Below are 14,932 nucleotides of genomic sequence, written 5' to 3'. Positions count from 1 at the left end.
TTATCTTCCTACTAGAAAATTTTGGATATATAGAAAGTTTATGACATAGTGTAAACATTTTGGTAATTCAAGTCATAGAATAACCAGTTAACATTTTTATGTATATTGCCGCTATATAAATTTTGTTGAAATGTTAATGTAATATCAATTTCATACTTATTTATCTAAAATTTGTTGAAAAACTTACATAGAATGGGCAAAGCATAATAATGCAAGTTTTTTATTCATAAAGGTCCCTTCTATGCATCTCAGGGTAGAGCATTGTTGGTGGTATTAAAGACACCTCTGTGCTGCTTGTGTTCCGTGGCCATTACAGTCCCGCCGTCTTACATAGAGATTTACCATAGTCCTGGAAGCTGTGCCCGTAATTTTTACTGTCTAGTACCTTACATTTTGTCACATGTCTTTGTGCTGCAGCTGACCTATGTTTTGTTGGACATTGTGATACAGGAGCTGTTTCCAGAGCTGAATAAGGTAACTGGAAAGTAGTAATTTATTCATTCTTCTTTGAGAAGTATATGGACATTTAATTAGAGACAAAAATATTAGTAAACCATTGTGACTGCCACCATTTGAAAACTGAATAACTTGACACAAGTGGCTTTGTGTATTGTTCTCATCCAACATGTCCAGACATGGAGTAGATTTGAGGTAGATTTGATGTAGCAGACTCAGGACAGCCTCTGCCTTGAAGTCCTCTGTTTCTCATTATAAGCAGATAAATAAGGGCCCTTTACTGTGCTTTCAACTGAATGTGTGACTAATCTTATCATCAAAACGAGCCTACCTGTTCAGATAATCAGCTGCAACATTATCTGCTGTGTAAATCAGAGACTTGAATGTTTTCTCAACATGGATCTATGAGTCCAAGAACACAAAATGAGTTGGAGTTAGACCATAGTGTTCTTACTGTCTGTAATATTGAGGATATTGAGGTTTTCTTTTTTCTGAATATTTAAAATTTTGTTCTAACATTTCATGCATATATACCATGTGCTTATCCATCTACCTTTAATTCCCTCTGAATCCCCTCTCAATAACCTTCCGCCCAGTTTCCTTTCCTTTAAAGTAACCCAATGAGTGAGAACTTTGTGTGCATGGGTATGTGGGCATCCTTGGGGGCCTGAGCAGTGTACCAGCGGCTACCCTCTTACAAAGGACCACTCTCTCTCTCCTCTCAGACAGCCGTCAACTGCCAGTAGTTTCTCAGGAGTTCTTAAGCCCTTCCCACATGTATCCTGGAAGTTCTGCTGTTTGTTCTTTATTTTTTTTTTAAGTTTTTTTCTAATTGATGATTGACTGTGTATGTGTGCACAAATGTGAATACATGTATAAACACACCACAATGCAAGTGTGAAGCTCACAGGAAAACTTGCAGGGTTGGTTCTCTCCTTCTACTATGTGGGCGTCAGGGACTGGACTCAGGCTGTTATTTGTTTGTTTGTTTGTTTGAGACACTAAGGATTGAACCCAGAGCTCTGTCTGACTGTTTTTATCTTGTACAGGTGCCCACAGACACTGTGAGTTTATGACATGTTTACAGCACATTATAGCACTCTTCCCCATCTTTGACATCCCCTCTTTCTAGATGTTTCCTGTGGGCGTTGATACGAATGTCCCATTTAGGGCTAAACTTTCACAGTCACACACTGTCAGCACACTGACCATTGAGGAGTCTATGCTGTAACCACTGCCCACAGCGAAGAGTAGCGTGAGAGCAGGGCTAATCTATGGTACAAATACTTAGAAGGCACTTCCACAACAAGGCTGTTTAGCAACAGTACCAGGCTCCCTCCTGGGGCCTATGACTTCTCCACCAGATTTATAGATTCAGGCACGAGTTCCTGCCTGGGAGCAGCCCTCAAATCAAATCAGAAAAGGTTTTTAGACCCATAGCAGTCTTGCTGCTGAGGGCCTGAGGGCCTGTCTTGCCGGGCAGGTTCATATTGTTGCATGCAGGGTTCAGTATTGCTGGTTCCCCACTGACTGCTCTTCTTCCCTAGCAGCCACTGGAACTCTGAAACCCAGCCAGCAGGGAAGAGGTTTCCTAGTTAGTTCCGCATTGAGTTCTCTGTGGACTGTCCTCAGAAGTGTGTGGTATCTTCATCAGTAGGACTTACTGTCCAGTTATGGTGGGCAGCCATGCAACCATTTCTCTCTCTAAAGATGTGTGTATGTATATATATCTGTCAGCATGTGTGTGTGTCTCTGTGTGTGTGTGTGTGTGTGTGTCTCTGTGTGTGTGTGTGTGTGTGTCTCTGTGTGTGTGTGTGTGTGTGTCTCTGTGTGTGTGTGTGTGTGTGTGTCTGAATGCACAGGAGGAAATATAAAAGTCATAGCAGTTCTCCTCCTGTCTGTTGTCTTAGGAGCTGTGGTGAACTGTGGTTACAAGCTCGGTGTTTGGTTTGTCACAGGGGTGATGGGATCAGAACTCTAGTTCTCATAATTACACAGCAGGAACTGTTAACTGCTGAACCGTCTCTCCAGCTCCTTTACCTTTTGACTAATCCCTTTAGGTAGATGAAAAACAAAACCAAAAACTACTGGTCAAGGTTGTGGCATTGTAGTGAAAACTCACTTTTGTAGAGTAGGGAAACCATATTTGGGCTGTTCATCTACTGATTGTAAGTTTTCACATTCTAGTAATATCAAATGTATTTTTAAAGGAGGGTGGAAACGTTAGGAATTTTATGTTAAATTGCATTGGAATGAATACCAGAAAGCTTTTAGCTCTGAGGTTTTGCAGTGACAAAACAGTGCTATTAATTGCTGCATGTGCCAGGAAGGGTTTGGATCTCTCTCTCTCTCTCTCTCTCTCTCTCTCTCTCTGTGTGTGTGTGTGTGTGTGTGTGTGTGTGTGTGTGTGTGTGTGTGCGTGTGTGTACTTTCATCTAGAGTATTACTGTAGTAGAGCTGTTAGGGAATTAGGAATGAACCCCGTGCTATTGTCTCCTATTAAATGGATTTACTCTTACTTTAGGTACAAAAGGAAGCTACCTCCACGGCATCCTGGATGTAAACACTTGCTATAGAATAACATACCAGTATAATGGAATGTACTTTACACTTTGTATATTTTTATAAATATCATGTACTCTAGTGTTTGAAATATATTTTTTGTTTTAATAAAGACTTACAAACTAATAGCAATAAAAAGTGATTTAGGTATTATGGCTTTTTGTTTTGTATTTACTATCTTGATTTTACTAGAACGTATACCACTTATTGCTAGGGTTTTTTGGGTCTCTCTCTTCCTCTCTGTATGTGCAGTATGCATGTGTTCATGTGTGTTTGAATACATGTGTGTGGATGCTCTTGCCCATGTGTGCGTGTTTGTTTGGAGACCTGAGGGCGATACTGGGTGTCTTCTCTATTACTGTCTACTTTGCTCTCTTTGCTGCCCCTGGAGCTTTTGGATTTGCTGCTCATGCCCTCCTGAGTGCTGGGATTATAGGCTTGCTTACACGCCCTTTGATTTTTATGTAGACACTGGGGATTCAAACTCTGGTGATCATTCTTGCATGTCAAGCACTTTATTTACTGAGCCATTTCCCCAGCTCTGTGTTGTTGTTTTGAATGAAAGCAAACAAGTAAGGCCAACAATCTTTGTTTTCTTTTGCTTCAAATGCAATTGCAGTTAGTGTGAAGGAGCAGTGGGCCAAGGTTCAAAGACTCCCCTTTGTGTGTCTAGCTGATTCATGTGCATATGCACACAGCACATTCTTTGACAGCACTTAGCAAGACACACTCATTTAATCTAATGATGACCACATCTGAAATCATACATATATAGTCCGTTAACAGCAATGGACATAATCTGTTTATACCTTTTATTATAAAATTGAATATTTTTACCAAGTCCATAAACAAAGATTAAATGTTTCCTTTCAACAATTTTAAGATCTTGTACCTGTATTTAAATTAGAGCACATAAAAGATAGCCTTAGACCATTCAAAGGATTTAACAGCTAGTATTAACTTTACAGTATTCTTCCAACCAGATAGCTCCTTCTTGTAATTCTGTTCCTAGTAACACATTTAAAACATGTTCTTCATGAAGCTCACACATTGAGACACACATGAAAACAGATGGGGGAGAATGGACACAGTAAAGCATTTGAAATACACTAGGGGCCCAGACTGGCTACTTTAGGAAACAAATGCTTTGTTTTCAATAGTAACAAGGGCATAAAGACCAGAGAGAGTCAAGTGTAACTTCCACCTTTATAGTTCTCTGTGGCCTAACATCATCACCTAGAAGACAAGGCAACAGTTACCATGGAAATGCAATATGATGCTACAAAACATCTTGCAGATGTAGGAATTGCATTGTCATTTCTTTCCCTTTTTAGAATATGAATAACTTATTTATTCATATATATATATAACATTTATATATATTATATATCACATTTTCAGTAAGTAGGTCTCACTCATTGTTATGGTCTGAATTATGTCTTCCCCAAATTTCTGTGTTAAAACTGTAAGTCCCATATTGACTCTATTTGGAGACAGAGCCTTTCAGGAGGAAACCTAGGTTAAAAGAGTCATTTGGCTGGGACCATATTGCAACAGAATTGATGGCCTCATGAAAAGTAACGGAGAGCCTGAGAAGATTGCGTTGTTAATGAAGTCATTTGCTGCTTAGCCTGGTGACCTGAGTTTGATCCCTGGAGCCCACATGGTGGAAGAAGAGAACAGACTCCTCCAAGTTGTCCTCTGACCTCAACATGCGTGTCATGGCCCAGGGCAGCATGCAGAAAACGAAGGCAAGTCCTAACAGCTCACCATTGGAAAAGGAGGTCGCCAAGGTACTTTATTAGGATGGCTTATGCTTTGGGGTTTTGGTTCTTTTTTTTTTTTTTTTTCTGGGGACCGAACCCAGGGCCTTGCGCTTCCTAGGTAAGCGCTCTACCACTGAGCTAAATCCCCAGCATGCTTTGGGTTTTGAGACAGAGTTTTAAGATGAAGTCCAGGATAGACTAGAACTTGCTACATAGCCCAAGGCTGCCCTTGAACTCGAGAGTACTGGAATTAATATGCATGAGCCATCATATTTCAAAAGACTTCATTTAAACAGTTCTTTAAATATACTTTATTATAAAAATGTTGCAAAGAAAGACACCTACTGAGACTAACCGGACCCAAGGTCGTAGCTCAGTGAACCTGGGCACAGATAAGGTGGACACTGGGAGCAGCAGCTGTGGCGCTTCAGGCTGGATCGTACACTTCAGCACCAAGTATATCTCCATGTGCTCATCTAGCACCAGAAATGGAACGTTTGACAAAGTTAGACTTAAGAAACACTGACTTTATATCTGCTCTCATAACGCCCTTCTCTTGCCTGTCTTAAATCCTTTCCCGGCCCCTAATACTTAGCCTTTCCTGTTCTCTTTTTTACACATTAAACTGTACCCACATATATTTGTTTACATATATTATTGCTAGCATCCACACTTGAAAAGATTTAATTAAAATTTTTTTGTTTCCTTTTTTTAATTTTATTTTTTATTGGATTTTTAAATTTACATTTCAAATATTATTCCCTTTCCCAGTTTCCTGTCCATAAGCCCCCTATCCCATCTCCCCTCCCCTTCCTTCTGTGAGGGTGTTTCCCCCTATCCACTCCTCCTTTCTGCCTCCCTGCCCTGTCATTCCTCTAAACTGGGGAGTCCAGCTTTGGCAGGACCAAGGGCCTCCCCTCCCGTTGATGTCAAATAGGGCCATCCTCTGCTACATGTGCACCTGGAGCCATGGATCTGGCCATATGTATTCTTTGGATAGTGGTTTAGTTCCTGGGAGCTCTTGTTGGTTGGTATTGTTGTTCTTATGGGGTTGCTAGCCCTTCAGCTCCTTCAATCCTTTCTGTAACTCCTCCAATGGGGACCCTGTTCTCAGTTCAATGGTTTGCTGCTAGCATTCACCTCTGTATTTGTCATGCTCTGGCTGAGCCTCTCAGGAGACAGCTATATCAGGCTCCTGTCAGCATGCACTTCATCAATATTGTCTAGGTTTGGTGACTATAGATATGAGCTGGATTCCCCAGGTGGGGCAGGCTCTGAATGGCCTTTCCTTAAGTCTCTTCTCCAAATGTTGTCTCCATATTGCTATTTTTGTATATCCCCCTTTTAAGAAGGAATGAAGCATCCACACTTTGGTCATCCTTCCTCTTGAGCTTCATGTGCTCTGTGGATTGTATCTTGGGTAATTTGAGCTTTGGGGCTAATATCCACTTATCAGTGAGTGCACACCATGTGTTTTTCTGTGATTGAGTAACCTCACTCAGCATGACATTTTCTAGTTCTATCCACTTGCCTATGAATTTTGCGAGGTCATTGTTTTTGAAGGCTGAGTAGTACTCCATTGTGTAGATGTACCATGTTTTTTAAGATTTATGTGTATGTGCACAATGTGCACGCCTGGTGTCTGAAGAGGGCAGTGGATCTCCTGGGGCTGGAGTTACAGATGCTTGTGAGCTACCATATGAGTGCTGGAAACTGAACCCCGTCCTCTGCAGGAGCAACCACTGCTTTTAACAGCTGAGTGAACGCGCCAGCCCCGGATTTAAAAGATAGCACAAAAACCTTGTAAAACGAGAGACATTGAAATTAAATCCGCAAGGGAATGAGCTACAAGCACTGTGTGACTAATTTGGTTGATTTTCTAGCTTTTCTGATACGTTTTAGTAGTACAGAAAGGGAATTGGTGTAATTGTCCCCGATGAGTTTGAGCGGCTTTAGAGTGTGCATTTAGGATGTGCATGTTTGACTCCTCAAGCCCTCTTATGAGTGTGTTCAGGGGAGCGTTTTGTTGTTTTCTCCTAATTGTAGTTTGGGTTCTGGGTGGCAGAACCAGAGCAGAGTTGTTGTGTTAGAGGGAGTACAGAGTGTGTCCTTATGTAATCCAGCCAGAGGGCTGGTAACAGCCGAATCATAGAGGTTCTCCACATCATTGTCTCAGCTTCATACCTTCATGTAGGGGAGACAGGTTAGACAACTGTGCAATCACTGTATAGACGGCAGGGAAAAGCTTGTCTTACATTTACGTATGAGTAAAAATGGTCACTGCAGGCTTCTTACTGTCTTGGTTTGGTTAGCATTCTTATCCGTGGACCAATAGCTTCAATCAAGATGAATGGGACTGTGGTCATCAGTAGGTTGGATATCCCCTTCTGTGGCTCGGGGTTTGGACACTAGCTGTCCTACTACAAGGCACAGAATCTACCAACGTAAGAGTGGCAATGCCTCCTAGGGACAGGAAGAGATAATGGCTAGACAGAAGCTTGAGTTTCTGTTTTTAGGATTAATGTCGTTTTCTGTCACTTTGCTGAGCTGTGGACACAGAGCTATGTCTTACTCATCCCTGTGCTTCCTGTTTGTGCCCCAGCAGTACCAGGCACAAAGGATGTGGTAGACAGAAGATCTGTTATGGGAAGACGCTGATGAGACAGAGTAGACAGGAATTTGGAGGCAGGAATGTGGCCTGTGGTAATCTCTCAGTTTTTGTATAGTTAACTGCCAAAGTGAGAGAAATGTTGGCACACTGAAGTGTATGCCTCCCGCTGACTATAGATAAGTGATTGTGTACCATCATAATTGTAATGTATTGATTATTTTTATGTTTGTGGGTGTTTTGACCGCATATTTGTCTGTGTACCACTTGTATGTCTGGTGCTCTTAGAGGACAGAGCATGCTGCTAAATCCCATACGGCTGTAAGCTGGGAATTGTGGGTGCTGGGAATTGAACCTGGGTCCTCGGCAAAAGTATCAGATACTCTTAGCCACTGAGATGGCTCTTCAGCCCAGGATTATATTTTAGATTTCTAAATTATGTCAGTAGAGAGGTATATTAAGAAGACAAAGGGAATACCAGAGAGGGATGACAATGGAGGAAGGGGAAAAGGGACTCTTGTAGAAATGTAGCCACTGAGAAATTAAAAGCAAGCACAGAGAAGGCATTGATAATCAGCTTGGCACAGCCATTTCACAGTATTGGTACACATTTTAAAACATGTTATACACCATAAATAATCCAAATTTTGTTAGCTGATACAAAAATATTAAGTATGGTTTTAGGTTGAGCAAGAAAATTTGGATGCCACTTAAGTTTAGTACAGAACAGTAGCACACATTTAAGCAAAAGTTCAAGGAAGTTAACAAAGACTGGTGTTGATTGTATTTACCTGGTTTGTCGTGACCTTATTCTACAGTCATGTCTGGAATCTCAGGTTTAAATAACCCCATCTCTAGTGTTTTATCTAGAGACTGGTCAATTTTCACTGAGGAGTAAAGCAAGACTAGATAAAGAAAAGTTGAGATTTCCTTTAAAAGAAGAAAAGAGAGAAAAGACTTTTTTCTCCTGCTTAAAAAAATTGTATGAATTTTTCTTCTCAATTTTGAAGTGAGAGAAGGGAAGGGTTACCAGATGAGAATGTGTTTATGACCAAGACGAATGATCCTGGTGAAAAATCGCCCTTGCTGTATTCCCGGTGGGTACAGTGTTTAAGAGAAGTAAGACCAAAGACAGGAATATGTCTTCAGCTTTATTGTCCGGAATTTACAATTACAAAGTAGTCCAAAGTCATTTCTCAGTACTGCTGCATAAAATATACATATACACATACTTAGAAAAATTATAAAATGTTCTTTAAAAATTACGCTATAATAAGATTTCTCCTCATTTACTGACCAAGCATAAAAAATATACCTCATATGCACCTTTATCTTTTACAGTCCTATTGACATTTGTGTTTATAACTGATCCATACATTCAAAGAACTGAAGGCATTGTTTCACTGCAACAAACTTCATAAAAGGATTGGAAATTTTAAGATGTCAAGAGTATTTAATATTTGTAAACACTAGGAAACAAACATGTTCCCTGTCTAAACATCTAGCTGCTGGTTGGTAGTTAAGGTTTCTTAATTTCTGTTACAGTGCTAACCGTGCTCACTTGGACACAGGACTGTCTTGTCTGCCGTTCTGTGGGCATAGATAATTTCATCAGTCTGGGTATCTCTTGGGCATCCCATAGGGCTCCCTGTCCTGCTGGTCCTCTCATATCTTGACTGGAGTATGTCTTACAGTGGTTGCTTGGGCTTTGAGTCTCAGTGACTTCAAACATTTATGTATACCACTTCTTAAAATCACTCTTGCCTTCCAGAACACTGGATTTTCCCGTAATGTACATGGTGTGACTAGAACAAGAGCTATATTGGCATCTTGGACAGGACAGATCAGGTTTAGAATTACAGTTTATTTTAGGGAGACCTCTGGTGCACCTCCCATGTGAGGAAGAAGGAAGGAGAGAGGCAGGACTTTTGGAATCACACAGGAGTTAACAAGAACCAGTGTTCTGCTTTGGAGTCATGCCCTGCTTCTTTTTTTTTTTTTTTTTTTTTTTTTTTGGTTCTTTTTTTCGGAGCTGGGGACCGAACCCAGGGCCTTGCGCTTCCTAGGTAAGCGCTCTACCACTGAGCTAAATCCCCAGCCCCTATGCCCTGCTTCTTAACTAGTGTTTGTGTAACACATCTAAATACCCATTCTCTCTTCTATAATGTATCAGTCCTGGTCACATTCTCCTTTCCCTTTCTCCACTGTCCCTGACTGCCTTTTGCATTCCCTGGACTAACCCATTATCTGCTTTATACAGTTTGTCTGTGACTCATCAAAGGCACATGTCCTGTCCAGTAGTTACTCTCTCAAACTTGAGAGACAATAGGAGCCCAAAAGAAAGGATAGTATGGAGGGCTGAAACAGAGATTTGTCATCTGGGGCCATTGGCAGGAAGAGAGGAGACTTGACTGTAGGAGAGAGTATTGGACTTGAGGTAAAAAGACTTGGGTTCAGGTCCTAGATGTATTGTTTAGAGATTTATGGCCTTGAACAAGTCAACCCTTTCTGATTAACATCACAATACTTGTCTACAGAAATCTACTTGTAAATTATAATGGTTTTGTTTGTTTGTGTGAGTCTTGATGTCTAGCTAACTGGCTTGAAACTCTACATAGGTCAGGCTGGCCTAGAACTTGCAGCCATCCTCTCCTCCCTCCCAAGTTCTGTGACCACGGGCATGTGCCACCAGAACTGGCAATGATAAAGTTCTATGTAAACATCAGTTGTTTGATGGATTAGAAATGAATAGAAAGGGAAAAATTATTTTTGAGGCTCAGTGGTAGCCAGATGTGTTATGTGGATGTGCAAACTACACCCAGATGTTTCCCCTACCCACTACCTTCCAGAAGGACCCTGTTGGTTCACTTTGACTCTCTGCTCATTGAGTTGCTGGTCCCAACAAATGATATTACAGTCTCTTCCTTGTGAAGAGCATCTGCCTGGAGCCTTGAGGATGATGAGCACCATCACAAAGCCAGCTTTCCAGAGGCAGATTTGAATATCACTGGAAGAAAAATGCAGTTTGACACCAAGGACAAGACTTCCTGTTATTGGTACAAAACAAGGATCACTGCCCAAAAGGAAAGAATTATTAAAGGAAAGCTTCCTTGGTAATGACTTGCTGCAGAGAACTTGATCCGTCCTTCAACTGCTGGGTAAATTACTTTCATTTTTGAGATGTATTCAGAAACCACACTGATATCTTGGTCACCTGGAAAAAGAAAACATATATTATTCTACTCTAGAAAAAAAAAGATCTATTAACAATAAGAGAAATTAAGTCTCTAAAGTTGTTGGAGTTGAAAAAGAGAAGACATCTCTCTTGATTCCAGGGGTAAAGCATCTTAGAAGACAAAAATGCTGGTAGTTTTAAGTTCAAAGAATTTGATGGCGCTATGTTCTCGACACGAGCTTCAGCACTGGGCAACAGGGAGCAGCACATTTCCTCTGCCCTAAGGCTTCTAAGAGGCTGTTGGCATCACAGCTGTAATAGACTAGAGCCCAGGGCACTGGGGACCTGGGCCAAGACTTAGTTGAGAAATAAAGGTGGCTTTCTTTCTCATGCTGTCTGTTCAACATCTTCACATACTTGTTGATGGGACACTGAAGGTTTCTTCCAGAAGAAGGTGGATAAAGAGATAAGACTTGCTGAGACAGATCCACAATGACCCAAAGAATCTTATTATTTAAATCATGCCATGTGGATTCATAATTGAAGCTATTAATACCTGGCACTGTTAATACACAGTAGATTACTGTTAAAATAATCATGGACCAGGTGTGACAGCACACACCTTTAATCCCAATGCTTGGGAAGCAGAGGCAGGAGAATCTCTCTGAGTTCCAGGCTGGCCTGATCTTCATAGTAAGCTCCAGGCCAGCCATGATTACCTAGAGAGACCCTATCTCTAATAAGTGTGTCTTCCCTGGAGTTGGATAAATGGGATCATGTGTACTGGGGAAGGGATGGCATGATGCTTGCCAGTGCTGTGCGGTTGTTAGCAAAAGCAGGAGGGAACCAGCAACAAAGGCATCGGTCTCTTCTGCCTTGCTCTTCTCTGCCCAGTTCTTTTGTGCTGAATACCTTTGGGAACAGGAGAGGAAGAGACACTTGTGCTTACCAGAGTCATGTTTTAATAATTCATCTTTTATCATTTGGAATCCATCCCCACCGTTGACCAGATAGCTTGGGAGGACCACTTTATACACTTTATCCATTTCGAGAGGCTCATAGATGGGCACTCGACACTTGGTGCAGAGAACTTTTAATTGGACCACTCTGTCCCAGGGCTTTCGGGAAATATCATACACCACATGGATTCCTAGAAGAGAAATGAGACCATGTTTTTGCTGAGTCCAAGGGGACTTTTGCCTATGAAAAGGCTTTTGGCCAAGATCTAGAACTGGGATACTAGATTGTGTTACTTTAGTTACTGTTCTAGTGAATTTCATTGGGACTATTGGTGATGGTGTACCTCCCCTCAGCTTCATCCTTGAGTCCTCCAGGAGAATTGACCTCAGAAAGGCAAGGGTGGTTTTGCTGGGAGAAATCCCGTATTTTTCCTCTCTATAATCCTGAATTAATTGGTCCAGTGATGACTCACTGGGTTTGGAAATTAAGGGATGTGTGCATCATTGCAATGGAGCATTTGCAACAGCTCTGAAGACTGAGTGTAGCAATTTGGGATTTGGTGATTTACACAGGTAAGCGTACTCAGCACTTTGCTAGAACATGAGAACACCACAGGTCCTTGTCTCTGCCCTGGAAAAATGTCCTCTAAGTCAGGGTTACCCCACAGACCACAGGTCAGGGTCTCCTGTCAGACAGCCGCACCCAGCATTCAGTTCCGTGAACTAAAATGAAAATGAGGTACATTCTTGGAAATCCTAACCCAGGAGCAGGAGGATCGCAACACATTTGAGAGCTACATAGTTTGAGTTTAGCCAGGAGTGAATATTAAATAAAATTTGACAGAGTAAATACTCTCGAAAGAATGAAGCCAGGCACAGTGGGACGTTACTATATTACCAGCATTTGGGAGATGGGGGCAGGAGGATCAAGAGTTAAAGGCCAACTTTGGCTACATAGTGAGTTTGAGGTCATTCTGGGCTAAGTAAGATCACTGGGGTTGGCACCCTGCCTTCCTCCCAGCAGGATCAGAGCAGATTGTCTTTTTTCTCTCTTAGTTCCTTTGAACCCTAATATGGTCACAGGCAGTTAACTATAATGAATAAAGCTTTTGTTTTTGCTTAAGAATGTTACATGTGCTATGTTGTGGTGGTGAAAACCTTTAATACCAGGACTGGAGAGACAGAGGCAGGTAGATCTCTGAGTTCAAGGCCAGCCTGGTCTACAGAGTGAGTTCCAGGACTGCCAAGACTACACAGAGAAACCCTGTCTCGAAAAACAAGCAAACAAACAAACAAAAAGAATGTTACAAGCATCCACCCACAAGTAAGATTCCTACAGAAAGACCTCATGTCAACTGATCTGACTAGTGTTTGGGAGGTCAGCTCCCATGGATAGATACATTTTCTGGTGTCCAAATCAAGGTTGGCAAAAGAATTCATTGCCAGGGGCTTGGAACTTTGTCCTCAACCTAACCTCAGTGACTCCAAGAGTCCATCATCACTGAAAGATGCGGTTGACTGGGAGAAAATCCAAAGCAGCCCAACCATAGAAGGGGTGAGCAGGGAGATGAGATGGCCTCACCTTGAGGGACAATGTGCCCTGTAGGATGTGCCACTTACCACCCACTTGCAGGAACTCCCCTGTGGACTGGCCATATCGATGCACACTGTGCTCAAAAGCCTTCTTCAGGGTGGACCCTTTCAATTGGACAAGGTCAAATGTCCCTCCAAAGGGCAGCACAGCAGCCAGGTTCTCCCAGGTGATGGTACCTTAGGTAGTTAGAAGTGAAGCAGGAAGGAAAAAAAGCTCAAGAATACGCTTACCCAGAGACCAGCTCCCTTTGGGCTGAGGGAAGAAAGGGGAGGGAAGTCACAGCAGCTGTGTTTAATTTTGGGAGGGAATAAATCGAAAGCTTCTGCCCTGCTGATCACTACTCTGCAAGGCGGTTGAGCTCTCCAAGGACCAAGTCCACCGTTTTCAGCTTTGGATCTCCTGGTTTAGGCTGAATCTCCAGGACTTGGTTAAACACTGCATAGTTCTACACAAGCAGTGTGTTCTAGCCACCTGCCCTATTTACCTAAAATGAGCTTGGAGACTACACTAAACGGTATAACAGTATGTTAGGGATGACCGCAGGAGAGCTTTCAGTGTCTGTCTAGTGGATTTGTTTTAATGTATCATAGGACCTCGGGTATCTGTAAATAAATAAAGTGTGTCTTCCAGCATAGAAAGCTAATGCATTGATCTTTTTCTTACCAGAAGTAAAAATGTTCAATACTTTTTATAAAACAGGAGCAATAGCTTTTCAAGCCAGAAATTTAGAGAAAGCATGGGTTTTACTTGGTGCCTACATCTGTATGAAATATGTGTGTGTGTGTGTGTGTGTGTGTGTGTGTGTGTGTGTGTGTGTATTCATTTGTCCAAGCACTGGGCTTAAATAGCTCTAACACAAACTTATAAGACCAGTATGTTGGTTCGTGGTGGGCAGCAGAGGGTGCTGTGGGCACAGTTGGGGAAGAGACACCAGAGACAGCTAGAGAAGCTGGGGCCAGGTGCATACCATTGTTCCTCTCATCAATGGGGGACCGGATGCCACCTCCATTTACAATGCACATGGACACGTGGTTCCAAAACATTTCATCTGGGTGTCTGAGGTTGTTGTTAATCTACAAGAGTGGAAATTTAGTTACTCAGGTCTTCTTTCTTGGTATCATTTCCAGGAATCTGATTATCTTTACTGAGAAAACAAAGTATTCTTCCCTACTCCCATGTCCCCAGAGATTTCCCAACTGTCACTAAAACTCATTGTATACATCATTAATCATAAAACAATTATTAACCTATCTTTTATTAGCCTTCAATCAGTCAGAAGCTAAAGTATACTGTGACCAGACCCATGTCACTCTTTTAGGACAGAGGACTCCTGACCAACTCCTCAAACCTATTCCCCAGCTAAGGCACATAGCAACAGGCTCTCTCTAGCTGGTGTCAAGACTGCTCCAGGACAACAGGATGCTCCAGCCTGTCCTTTACCTACCTTATGCCAGGAATAGGCAATCAAATCAGCTTCATCCTTACTTTCCTTTTACAAAGCACACGTTCAGCTACAGCATGTGAAAACACATGCTTTGTTTGTTTTGAGCCAGAGTCTCTCTATGTAGCTCTCAGTGTCCTAGGGCTTGCTGTATAAATCAGGCTGGCCTCAAATTTAGAGAAATCCACTACTCTATCATAACTATGTATTTTCCTTCTGTGCTTGGAAAAGAAGTACAAGTTATATAGGCTCATGCTTTTTATAGAGCCAAGAAGACAAACCAGGGAAGACCTGCTCTGTCAAGTCAGGTCCAAGCAGACGTACTGTGTCAATATCTGGTGCACTTCCTGTCTTCAGATCATCTTATGGAA

The 14,932-nt window shown here is 41.9% G+C and overlaps 2 protein-coding genes across 16 annotated transcripts in view; one reads left to right on the top strand and one right to left on the bottom strand.

The window, feature by feature from the left end:
• The window catches only part of Snx14 (sorting nexin 14), a 224,519-nt gene that overhangs the window by 74,111 nt on the left and 135,476 nt on the right, over nucleotides 1–14,932 (top strand). For 7 of the 14 annotated variants that reach the window (XR_010053970.1, XR_010053971.1, XR_005487837.2 and 4 more), the window contains exons 28-29: nucleotides 418–474; nucleotides 4,649–4,811. Coding sequence is in view for 7 of the 14 variants with exons in the window: in XM_063265564.1 (XP_063121634.1) it covers nucleotides 418–474; nucleotides 4,649–4,723 (132 nt within the window). In the remaining 7 variants the exon portion in view is untranslated. Of the gene's footprint in view, nucleotides 1–417; nucleotides 475–2,980; nucleotides 3,169–4,648; nucleotides 9,492–14,932 lie in introns of those variants that run through there. The other 7 variants (XM_063265566.1, XM_063265565.1, XM_039081536.2 and 4 more) reach the window with 4 other exon arrangements.
• Nt5e (5' nucleotidase, ecto) overlaps nucleotides 8,531–14,932 on the bottom strand; it is a 44,722-nt gene continuing 38,320 nt past the window's right edge. The window contains exons 6-9 of one of the 2 annotated variants that reach the window (XM_063266046.1): nucleotides 14,088–14,193; nucleotides 13,147–13,296; nucleotides 11,517–11,717; nucleotides 8,531–10,606 (exon numbers count right to left, since the gene is read on the bottom strand). In XM_063266046.1, the coding sequence (XP_063122116.1) occupies nucleotides 10,443–10,606; nucleotides 11,517–11,717; nucleotides 13,147–13,296; nucleotides 14,088–14,193 (621 nt within the window). In that variant the 3' untranslated portion in view covers nucleotides 8,531–10,442. The remainder of the gene's footprint in view (nucleotides 10,607–11,516; nucleotides 11,718–13,146; nucleotides 13,297–14,087; nucleotides 14,194–14,932) is intronic. The other variant, NM_021576.2, reaches the window with a different exon arrangement.

Source organism: Rattus norvegicus, chromosome 8, assembly GCF_036323735.1.
Source record: "Rattus norvegicus strain BN/NHsdMcwi chromosome 8, GRCr8, whole genome shotgun sequence".
Lineage (NCBI taxonomy): Eukaryota > Metazoa > Chordata > Mammalia > Rodentia > Muridae > Rattus > Rattus norvegicus.
The sequence above is the reverse complement of the archived record's forward strand: the minus strand, read 5'-3'. Positions and strand labels throughout refer to the sequence as shown.